Source organism: Hyla sarda, chromosome 9 (genome assembly GCF_029499605.1).
Source record: "Hyla sarda isolate aHylSar1 chromosome 9, aHylSar1.hap1, whole genome shotgun sequence".
In the NCBI taxonomy this organism is placed as follows: Eukaryota; Metazoa; Chordata; class Amphibia; order Anura; family Hylidae; genus Hyla; species Hyla sarda.
This window is the reverse complement of record NC_079197.1, coordinates 137,621,121-137,633,337: the sequence shown is the minus strand read 5'-3', so window position 1 is coordinate 137,633,337 and position 12,217 is coordinate 137,621,121. Positions and strand designations below refer to the sequence as shown.

Sequence of the window (12,217 nt, the reverse complement as noted above, 5' to 3'; positions counted from 1 at the left end):
AAGAATTTCCTCTGTAGTATATAGCAGCTAATAAGTACTGAAAGGGTTAAGTTTTTTTAATATAAGTCATTTACAAATCTGTTTTACTTTCTGGCACCAGTTGATTTAAAAAAAAATAATAATAATTCCACCGGAGTACCCCTTTAAAGGGGTACTCTGCTTCTCAGCATTTGGAAAAAGCTGTTCTGAACGCTGGAGCCGGCGCCGGGAGCTTGTGACGTCATAGCCCTGCCCCCTCAATGCAAGTCTATGGGAGGGGGTGTGACAACCTTCATGCCCCCTCCCATAGACTTGCATTGAATGGTTGGGGCGTGGCGTCATGAGGGGGCGGGGCTATGTTGTCTCTAGCTCCCAGCTCTATCTTTTGGAACAGTTTGTTCCAAACGCTGAGCAGCGGAGTACCCCTTTAAAACTCGAATAGGTTTTTTCTTTTTTTTCCTTTTTGCTTAATTTTACTTTGTGCATTTTTTGGTAGGACTTTGAAGTTCGTGGCGACATAGAAATATCTTTCTCCAAGAATGGGCGGTATTTGGGCACAGCCTTCCGTGTCAGCAGGGGCGCTGTGGGTAACCAGGCCCTTTTTCCTCACGTGCTAGTAAAGAACTGCTGTGTAGAATTTAATTTTGGCCAAATAGCTGAGCCTTTCTGCAGCTGTCCACCAGGGTTTACATTTATACAGCACGTGCCCCACTTTGAAAAGATACGAGGAACAGAACCCCCTAAGAACAAAGGGGAATGTGAGGTGAGTGTGAATTGCTGGATTACTCAGGTTCTTTAAGAATCTGCCATTGTAGAATAACAACTGGATATGTCTGTGTTCTTAGATTTTAATGATGGTGGGTCTACCAGGAGCTGGCAAGACGACCTGGGCAATGAAGCACTCAGCAGCAAACCCAGGAAAGAAATATAACATCCTTGGAACCAATGCCATCATGGAGAAGATGAGGGTAGGATATTGGAAGCATTTAGCTGTCTGCTTTATATTTTGGCTGCAGGGGAATTGTATGGCTACCTTCCGTCTTCTGGAGAGAGCCCCACTGTCTATTATCATCTCTGATGTATAAAAGATCCCCCTGTATGATGTTTTCAGAGGCTGTATGGACATGAGTTATCCTTGTGAGATCGTCTTTAAAGTGTACCTGTCAGATACCACAAAAAAGTTACTCTGTACCTAATCCTGACTAATGTACATCTAGTTTTTATGCCTCTCACCTATATTTATTATAAAAATCTCTCTTTTCATTGGCTTACAGTGTGTGCAATCCTCTCAGGGGGAAGGGTCCATGTCTCTCCCTTGTGGTGGTGGAAGGTGATTGGTGTTTATGCTCATGCAGCCTTGTCCATTAGTCATCTTTTGTCTGACTCATGGACAAGCCTAATGCTGCTCCAGGACTATTTAGTGTCCCAGTAGGTATGGGGGCCCCTAGTGGTGGGATTTTCAGGAGCTGTTTTCTTAAAGGCCATCTGTAGTGAATTAACACTTATCCTCTATCCACAGGATAGGGGATAAGTGTTTGATTGTGGGGGTCTGAGCGCTTGGACCCCCACGTTCTCCTGCAGGGGGCCGCGGCTCTCCCGTGCAGGAGACGTGCCGGCCGCAGCATGACGCTGGCCAACATGCCTCCTCCATGCATCTCTATGGGAGAAAAAAAATCGATATGGCTTCAGAGGAGACGCCGGCTCCACGTGGTGCAGGATAGAAGCAGGTGGAGACAAAGTAAAATCAGGGTAGTTTATTTCCCAAGATGCAATGCGTTTCGCCGCAGGAAAGCAGCTGCATCAGGCATTTGTCTCCTCCTGCTTGTATCCTGCACCACGTGGAGCCGGCGTCTCCTCTGAAGCCATATCGATTTTTCACCACTATCATGCCGGAGGGCTGCAGATACTTTACCATCTGATGCGCTCACCATTGTTGTGTATGCTTTTACACAACCATCTCTGGTGAGCGACTTTTTATTAATTTAACTGTCCCCCAGAAATCTTTTATTACACCAAGGCGCGCTCTTATCTCCCCTTTTTTAGATTCTCAATGGGAAAGGCGGGGAGGCAGTGTTTGTGCCTCCCCGCCTTTCCCATAGAACTGTATGGGGAGGGGGCAGGGAACGGGCATACCGTCGACCTCAGGTTGATGCTACGCGCATTAGCCGCTCACACAATGTGGCAATGTGCGGTCCCGTTTTGGAGATCCTGTGAATAGGAGATAAGTGTTAGTTCGCTGCAGATGTCCTTTAAATATTCAATTTTTTTTTTTTTTTTTAAACAACCATATTGCAAAAGGTGTTTAATTTTTATCAGTAACAACATATAAAAAGTTTTTGGATCTGACAGTGCTCATTTAACCCTGTATGTCATGGCACTGTTTAGTAAGTTAAGTGGCCCAAGGCCTCTTCTAGACCTTTATCAGGATAGGAGGATTCAAAGCATTTAAGTTAATAAAAACTATAAAAGCCCTCATGGCTCTATAGATGGACAATAAGAGTTATGATTTCAAGAAGCCCGGTAGGAAAAAACTAGTATAAACAAAAGTGGTTAAAGTGTCAGTCCAATGATGCGGTCCCACACACTCCACAGTTCGGTGTGGTGAGACGCAGCTCACTCCAGGCGGTCAGGTTGCCGAAACACTATGAACTGTGGCAAGCGTACGGGACCGCATCACTGGACTGTCACCTAAAAGGAATTTGACTATATGCATGCTAAAGTTTTATATAGCAATTATAAGTTTATTGGTCATAAACTTACAGGTTATGGGCCTTCGGAGGCAGCGTAACTATGCCGGTCGTTGGGACGTCCTCATTCAGCAAGCAACAAAGTGTTTAAATCAGCTCATCCAGATTGCTGCCCGTAGAAAACGCAACTACATTCTCGATCAGGTAAGAGAAAGAACCGGGCTGGGAGGGTTACACTAAACATCTATGAACCTGCTTCAGTAACATTCACTTTTCTCACCCTACTTTACCAGACGAACGTCTATGGCACAGCCCAGCGCAGAAAGATGAGACCATTTGAAGGCTTTCATCGCAAGGGTATTATCATCTGTCCTACAGATGAGGATCTCAAGGACCGTATTGTAAAGCGCACAGATGAGGAAGGGAAGGATGTTCCTGATCATGCTGTGCTAGAAATGAAAGGTATGTTGATCTACTACATCAGTGTTTTCCAACCAGGGTGCCTCCGGGTGTTGCAAAACTACAACTCCCATCATGCCCGGACAGCCAAAGGCTGTCCGGACATGCTGGGATTTGTAGTTTTGCAACATCTGGAGGCTCCCTGGTTGGGAAACATTGTACAACATAGTGTTGTGAGAGCTGTGCCCTACCTCCACACTTATGACTGCATAAAAAAAAATTTTATGAGGAAGATTTTGATTGGAAAGCTCTTTAAAATTGTGGATTATATAGAAGTCTGGTGAGAGTAAGATATTATGGCAGCAATGTTTTATTTAGCTAATGTTTACATTAATGTTTAATGCCTTCTTGTATCTCCCTACAGCAAATTTTAGTCTGCCAGAACCAGGGGACTTTTTGGAAGAGGTCATCTTCATAGAGTTGCAGAAGGAGGAGGCAGAGAAGCTGATCCGCGAATATAATGATGAAGGAAAGAAGGCCGGGCAACCTCCAGATAAGAAATCCCGTGGTCGTGGTGGAGGACCCCCTGGTGGTGGAGGGGTCGGCAGAGGAGATGCACCACGTGGTGAATTTCAGCGATTTGATCGGGGCCCTCCTGGTGGTGGTCGAGGAGGGTTTCAAGGTCGAGGAGGAAACTCTGGTGGTGGATACAGTAGAGGCGGCGGCCCTGGAGGTGGTGGTTGTGAGTATTGCTAGTTGTCTATTGGAAAGTATGTTTTAAAATGTGTTCTTTATCTAGGTAGTTTTACCTTTAAAAAAATTAAACTTAAAATGGTACAAATCTTAAACCTTCCAGTATCAGCCGCTGTATGCTCCAGAGGAAGTTGTGTGGTTCTTTTCAGTCTGATCACAGTTCTCTTTGCTGCCATCTCTGTCCGTGTCAGGAACTGTCCAGAACAGGAACAAATCCCCATAGCAAACCTCTTCTGCTCCGGATTCAGCAGCCGATGAGTACTGGAAGGGTTAAAAAAAAAAATCTGCAGTGATTTGAATTGGTGGAATTCTGCCGTGTGAATTCCAAAAATTCAGTATGTGCTCAACTGAAAATTGCCCCTTATAGGTAGAAAAGCTCCCAGTAGGTATGGTATCCCCACCTATTGGGTAGAACTGAAGCACAGGCAGTAGAATTAAAAACACTTCACTAAGGTATTGCCCTTCTAACTGACCTGTAAAGATTGGACTTGCTCTGGAAGGATACTTTGAGTGCAAAAAAGTAGGATTACCTTATTTTGTAATGCATATCATTTTGATGATCTTGTCCATCTGGTATTGCAGCTTTTAATCGTGGAGGGAACTCACAAAGCCGCTGGTCTAGTAGCTCGCAGGATAATGGTTCAGAACACAGAGGCGGCTATGGTCCTGATAGTCAAACTCACAACTACAGTCCTGCAGGCAACAGAGGCAGTGGTTTTGGTGGTGGGGCAGCATCAAATCTCTCTCCTCACAGTGCATCTAGCAGCTACGGTCAAGGACAGGTATGCATATGTAAATTTCTGCCATACACCAATATGTCACTGTAATATTGTGCTGCAGGTTTTTCATTCACGGTCTTTGTTTGTTTCCCAACAGTCAAACTTAGGACAAGGTGGTTACAGTGGTTCTGGAGGATATAACCAGGGTGGAAATTATGGACAGAGCGGAGGAAGTGGTGGCGGCTACAGCCAGGGAGGAGGAAGTGGTGGCGGCTACAGCCAGGGAGGGGGAAGTGGTGGCGGCTACAGCCAGGGGGGAGGAGGAGGTAGTGGTGGCTACAGCCAGGGAGGAGGAAGTGGTGGTGGTGGCTATAGTCAGGGAGGAGGAAGTGGTGGTGGCTATAGTCAGGGAGGAGGAAGTGGCGGTGGCTATAGTCAGGGAGGAGGAAGTGGCGGTGGCTATAGTCAGGGAGGAGGGAGTGGCGGTGGCTATAGTCAGGATGGAGGGAGTGGCGGTGGCTATAGCCAAGGTGGAGGAAGTGGCGGTGGCTATAGCCAAGGTGGAGGAAGTGGCGGTGGTGGCTACAGCCAGAGTGGCCCAGGTGGCTATACCCAAGGTGGCAGTGGAGCTGGTAGTTACAGCCAGGGTTCTGGAAGCAGCAGTGGATACAGTCAAGGTGGTGCTGGAGGTGGATACAGCGGTCAAAGCTACAATAACAGTCAAAGCTACAGTCAAGGATATAGCCAACCTCCACCCCCGAGCTCATCATCTTCTCAGTCATCTTATAGCCAGGGTGGCTATGGTCAACAATATCAGCAACAAGTAAGTATATTTTGTGTTAGTGTCAATTGGAAAAGTCTGGAAACGCTGTTCTAGAAGATAATATCTCTGTAGTATGGGATCTCATAGCACATCTCCCATCTTTTGCAAACATAGGAAGTGAGTCCAGCTCTCCCCGCCCAGGACAGAGGGAGCCCGGATCCCAGTGCTGGACGGCATCAGCGTAGCAAACTGGAAAGGAGTCGGATCCAGCTCTTGGAACATAAAATAGCTTGTTTATTTCAACATGACAATCACAGGAACACAGGTAAGTGACGTGTTTCAAGCGCAGGTGTGCTCAAAGAGCGCACCTGTGCTTGAAACGCGTTGCTTACCTCTGTACCTGTTGTTGTCATGTTGGAATTAACAAGCTATTTTATGTTCCAAGAGCTGGATCCGACTCCTTTCCAGTTTTCCAAATGTACTTTCAAATCAAATATACTACAATAGACTGGATTGATTCTAAAATAGTGAATTCCGAAACCTGTCTTGCTGAATTATCAGTCTGATTTACTTGCATCCTGTTATAGAGCAGAATGATGTAGTTTTGTGGGAAAAGGTTCAGTATATTTTGTAAATGATTGATCTGAATTAGCTCTGGGTTTAGCAGTCCTACTAAATGACTGGCAGCTATCTCTGTATGCACAGTCATGCAGGGAAGGCTGTCTATTACGGAGATGGACTGCCCACTGGACTCCTAAGCATATAATGAAAAGGGAATTCAACTAAAGACTAACAAGTCATCCTGAATCCAAGGGCCCCTTCCTGCAACTTGGCTCTCTGCTTTTCCTGGCTGCTTTGACAATAAGGATTGCTTGTAATAGTCCCCTTTGGGAACCAAAAATAGTGAATAAAATATTGTAATAAATGTGAATAAACTGATCCCCAAATAAAAGTTAAAATCACCCCTTTATTCCTCTATTTCAAATAAACCTAAATAAACATGTCTATACCATAAAAATATAATGTTAATTAAATTACCCGGTGAATGGAGTAGACATAAAAGAAAATACTAAAATTCAGAATTGCTGATTTATTTTATGATCACTTCATATATCAAAAATAAATTGGTAAAAAGCAATCAAAAAGTCCAATCAAAACAAAAATGGTACCAATGAAAACTGCAGATCACTGCGCAAAAAAGGAGCCATCATACATTCCCGTGTATGGAAAAATAAATGGTTTAGGGGTAGCGATGGAAAGTAGTTGAGCAAAATTACACTAAATTGGCTCATAGCGAACCTTGCTGCTCGGCTGTTGATTACTTTAGTCTGCATAAAATAGTTCAGCTTTCCAACGTCTCCAGTTTCCAGGAAAAGGTGGACACAGACCTAGGAGACTTAAGAAGGTCATCCAGGACTTTTTCAGGCAACCGGAGCCCTTGGAAAGCTGAACTAATTGACTGGCTGAACTAATAGGCATACTAAAGTAATCAACAGCCGAGCAGCAAGGTTCGCTACGAGCCAATTTAGTGTAATTTTGCTCAACTACTTTCCATCGCTACCCCTAAACCATTAATTTTTCCATATACGGGAATATATGATGGCTCCTATTTTGCGCAGTGATCTGCAGTTTTGATTGGACTTTTTGATTGCTTTTTGCCAATTTATTTTTGATATATGAAGTGATCATAAAATAAATCAGCAATTCTGGATTTTAGTATTTTCTTTTACGTCTACTCCATTCACCGGGCAGTTTAATTAACATTATATTTTAATGGTATAGACATGTTTGTTTATGCCAATTGACTGTATGTTCGCTCAACTCTAATGAAAAGGCTTAGAAAAAAAGTTAAATAATTATAAATAATGTCAACATAAAATTTTCCCCTAAAAATAAATTTCTTAGCTTTAGTGTAGATTGTGTTAAAATGAGTTCTACCATTACATAGTACAATTGGTCACACATAAAACAAGCCCTCATATGGGTCTGTGGGTGCACAATTGAAAGATGTATAGCTATTAAAAGGCGAGGATTTAAAACTGAAAATGCAAAAATTAAGAATTGCTGTATATTTTTCCCCCCTCTTCTAGTATGGAAGTCAACCGTGGAACCAGTATCAAGGCCAAGGACAGGCACCAAACCCAAGTCCTGGCCAACCACAAGGTGGTTCGGGTCAGTGGAGCCAGTGGAACTTGGGAGCAGGCGGCAGCGGATTTGACAAGCCTGGTAGATACGGAGGGGCCCCATGAGGTTCTACGGAAAAATGACATTTGTTTTGGTTTCATGCCAGGACTGATCGAGATCCTCAACCACATTGGATTTACCTTCCTAGTTTTCTGATTTCTGAAACAAATTTGCAGACACATTTGCCAGGTCTAAAGAACACTGGTTTGCTAGCACCAAGTACGATATACATGTATATTTTACTGTGTCTGAACAAAGTGACATAAGTGAATATTATTCCTTTTAGCTAGATATTGTCCATTTAAGTCGTTTCTCTGGAAAAAAAGATTTAATTAGACCGACCCCCTCTCTCCAGCTTGTACTCTATGCCATGTAACCATGCACCGCCCATATTCTTCTGACTGCTCCCTTTTAAGTTTTTAATGTTTGTTTTATTTTATTTTTTTACCCTTTTTATTTGATTCTATGGATACCTCCGCCTGTCTGCATGGATCCCTTCGAGTTGCCTGTATCATAGGCTTTTTTTTCCCTTTTTTTTGTTTAAAAGGTCTGTTATTTTATTGTAGAACATTAATGTTTTATGGATTTAATTGACATTCTTTACATAGTGGCTGAACCTGCCATGTTCCTTTCTGTCCGTTTCATTGCACATTACTGTGTTAAGACATTTGTAATTTTTTATTTTATTTGGATGGGAGTGAGTATTGAATTTTGAAAAAAAAACAAAAAACTGAGAAATGTTGTTCTGTCATTTTGTTCATGCATCAAACATGGGGGGATTAGATGTCTGGGCATGCTGGCAATTGTATTTCTGAAACAGCTGGAGGTACATTGGTTGGAGGTACATAGGTTTTCTCCCTACTGGGACCGCCACCTATCACCAAAATAGAGGACCCCATTTACACAACGACAATTAGAAGGAAATAAAGCATTGGTTGAGGATGAACTGTTAATCCTTCCAAAGGCTCTCGGCTATTATCAGTGCTATAGATTTTGAACGGAGACAGAACATGATCCCACTGGTTGGGCTCCTACCAATTAACCACTTAAGGACGCAGTTCATTTTCACCTTAAGGACGCAGCCCTTTTTTGCACATCTGACCACTGTCACTTTTATATATTAATAACTCTGGAATGCTTTTACCTTTCATTTTGATTCCGAGAGTTTTTTTCGTGACATATTCTACTTTAACATAGTGGTCAATTTTCGTCGTTACTTGCATCATTTATTGGTGAAAAATCCCCAAACTTCATGAAAATTTAGCATTTTTCTAACTTTGAAACTCTCTCCTTGTAAGGAAAATGGATATTCCAAATAAATTATATATTAATTCAGAAATACAATATGTCTACTTTATGTTGGCATCATAAAGTTGACATGTTTTTACTTTTTGAAGATATTAGAGGGCTTCAAAATTCAGCAGCAATTTTCTACTTTTTCATGAAAATTTCAAAATCTGAATTTTTCAGGGACCAGTTAAGTTTGAAGTGGATTTGAGGGGCTTTTCTGTTTGAAATGCCCCATAAGTGACCCCATTATAGAAACTACACCCCTCAAAGTATTCAAAATGACATTCAGAAAGTTTAACCCTTTAGGTGTTTCACAAGAATAGCAGCAGAGTGGAGGAGAAAAATCTAAAGCTGCATTTTTTTTACACTAACATGATGGTGTTACCCCAATTTTAATAGGAGAAAATGGACCACAAAATTTGAAGCCCAGTTTCTCCCAATTAAGAAAACACCCAATATGTGGACATTTAGTGCTCTGCTGGCGCACTACAGGTCTCAGAACAGAAGGAGCACCATTGAACTTTATGGAGAGAGAATTTTGCTGGAATTGAAGTCTGGGCCATGTGCACTTACAAACCTTCCGTGGAGGCAGAACAGCAGAAACCCCCCCCCACATGTAACACCATTTTGGAAACTACACCCCTTCAGGAACGAAACAAGGGTTGTACTTACAACTCAGGTTTTTTTTGTTTTTTTTTTTTTGAACAGTGGGCCGTAAAAGTGAAAAATGAGATTTTTCGCACTGAATGTTACCCCAAAAGATGAATTTTCAGATGGGGTAATAAATCAAAAGGCCCCCAAAATTTGGAGTGCAATTTTGCCTGAGAAAGAAAATACCCCAAGTAAATGTAGATGTAAATTACTCTGCGGGTGCACTGCAATGCTCAGAATAGAAAGAGCACCATTGGGCTTTTGGAGTGAAAAGTTTGTTGGAATTGAAGTCGGGGGGGGGCATATGCGTTTACAAAGCCCCCATTGTGCAAGAACAGCAGTAACCCCAGACATGTGACACCATTTTAGAAACTACACCCCGCAAAGAACGAAACAAGGGTTATAGTGAGTACTTACACCTCACATGTTTTTTGAACATTGGGCCGTAAAAATGAAAGAATTGATTTAACACTGAATTGCTGGTATTAACCAACATTTTTTTTGTTTCACAAGTACAAAGAGAAAAAAAAGCTCCACAATGTGTAGCCCAATTTCTCCAGAATAAGGAAATACCCCAAATAAGGCAATAAAGCACTATGCGGGTGCAAAATGGGGCTTAGGAGTGAGACAGCAATGATGAGATTTGAGGCCTGAAGTGGTGCTTTGCACTGCAATGGTTGAGGTTCTGACATAAAATCTAAAAAAAAAAAAACGGCAAGTGACCACAATTTAGAAACTACACCCCTTAAGGAAGGTAACAAGGGGTACAGTGAGTACTTACACCTCACAAGTTTTTTGAAAAGTGGACCATAAGTGGGAAAAAATAAAATTACACTAAAATGCTGTGGTTACCCAGTTTTTAACATTTTCACAAGGGGTAATGGGAGAAATTTGGTTACAAATTTTGGAGGGCTTTTTTTTCCATGACTATGGAAATACATCCACATATGGGGTAACGTGTTGGGCGGGCGCACAACAAGGCTCAGAAGTCATAGAGCCTGGTTTGCATTTGTGGCCTATGACATATCAGTAGCTGACGGTTACATACATTCCGAGGAAGATACAAGAATGAAACACCCACATGTGACACCATTACAGAAAGTACCCACCCTGGGGAATGGGTATAGGGCTAAAGAGGACATTTTAAATGCACGGGTGTTTCCTAAATTTATTTTCCAGGAATAGATGAAGGGTAGCTTTTGAAAATTGCAATTTTCAACCTATACTCTGCTTCATCTTTCTGGGAACAACTAACATGTGACTCCGAATTGTCGCCTAGAAATACGACAGAGCTCAGCGAGAACTCTTCACATTTGAGGCCGACCATTAAATACATTCAGAGGAAAATACAAGAAAGGAACACCCACATGTGAAAATTGCAATTTTAATACTAATATGCCAATTATTTTCCCAGAATGATGACCCGGAGTACAGCCGAAAGTAATAATGTTGCCCGCCCCAAACCCTATGCTCTGGAATCATTCTGGGAATGTGATGTGTGTGGCCATCCCTAGGTGGCCAGGTGGGGAGAGAGTGCTGCGCATTTGAGACAACTACAAACCCCCAATGCTGTTGACTCTGTGTCCCATGACCCATTTTTTTTTTTTTGGGGGGGGGGGGGGGGGGGGATTGGGAAAGAGGTTTTTGTTTTGGCTTTAAATTTGGAAGACAATGTATTCTGGACTAGTACATTGGAGTCGAATTCTGGGGAATTAAAATTAGGTGAAAGGATAAAAAATTTTGAATTCCATGGAAGTGTGATACTCCCTGAAGCAGTTTTTAATGCAGAGGCCCGGATGATCGGGGCAAGTGTCGCACTGAGTGGTGGTGTCCTTCCGAATCTCCCTCTTGCGGGATACACTGCATTTTTTCTGGTATCGTCCCTTTGTTCCAGTGTGGGGGACCTCACCTGGAAAGTGTTGGCCAGGGACGATCCGAGGGCCCACAGTTCCAGAGGTGCTCTGACCCGCTGTTTGGCGGTCACCAAAGATGAGGGCCTTTAGAACTTCCTCTTGGAACTACAGGAATGTCCCTGTGTTTCCGGCGTACTGGGACAGTACAAAAGAGTTTTATACATGGCAACCTGTACTTTTTTGTGCCATACCTGTGTTTTCCTCATGGCATCATATGGCTTGAGGACTTGATCAGAAAGATCAACTGCCCCCATATACCGATTGTAGTTCAGAATACAATCGGGCTTGAGGACCGGTCCCACGGTACCTCGCACAGGGACAGGGGTGCTGCCTTTCCCATGAATTGTGGTGAGCATAAAGACATCCCTCTTGTTCTTATACCTGACCAGCAACAGGTTTTCATGGGTAAGGGCATGGGACTCACCCCGGGGGATAGGAATTTGGAGGGGATAGGAAGGAAGGCCTCTTTGATTCTTACGGACTGTCCCACAAGCGACACTGGATCTGGCAGCGAGGGATGTGAAGAGAGGGATACTAGTATAAAAGTTATCCATGTAAAGGTGGTAACCTTTATCTAGCAATGGGTGCAAAAGGCCCCAAACTATTTTCCCGCTAACACCCAGTGTGGGGGGGACATTCTGAGGGTTCAATATGGGAATCTCGTCCCTCATACACAATAAACTTGCAAGTGTCCCCTGAGGTACTCTCGCAAAGTTTATACATCTTCACGCCATACCTTGCCCGCTTGTATGGGATGAATTATCGGAAGCGGAGTCTCCCCTTAAAGCTGATGAGAGACTCCTCAATAGTGACCTCCCTTCCAGGGACATAGGCCTCACAAAATTTGGCCCCAAAGTGATTGATGACCGGTCTGATTTT

The 12,217-nt window shown here is 43.1% G+C and overlaps 1 protein-coding gene across 1 annotated transcript in view; it reads left to right on the top strand.

Annotated features, from left to right (window-relative positions):
* The window catches only part of HNRNPUL1 (heterogeneous nuclear ribonucleoprotein U like 1), a 41,284-nt gene extending 33,048 nt beyond the window's left edge, over positions 1 to 8,236 (top strand). Inside the window, exons 8-15 of the mRNA XM_056538336.1 lie at positions 476 to 742; positions 825 to 947; positions 2,742 to 2,870; positions 2,960 to 3,128; positions 3,490 to 3,807; positions 4,401 to 4,600; positions 4,695 to 5,360; positions 7,391 to 8,236. Of these exons, the coding sequence (XP_056394311.1) occupies positions 476 to 742; positions 825 to 947; positions 2,742 to 2,870; positions 2,960 to 3,128; positions 3,490 to 3,807; positions 4,401 to 4,600; positions 4,695 to 5,360; positions 7,391 to 7,549 (2,031 nt within the window). The 3' untranslated portion in view covers positions 7,550 to 8,236. The remainder of the gene's footprint in view (positions 1 to 475; positions 743 to 824; positions 948 to 2,741; positions 2,871 to 2,959; positions 3,129 to 3,489; positions 3,808 to 4,400; positions 4,601 to 4,694; positions 5,361 to 7,390) is intronic.
* Positions 8,237 to 12,217: the final 3,981 nt, after the last annotated feature.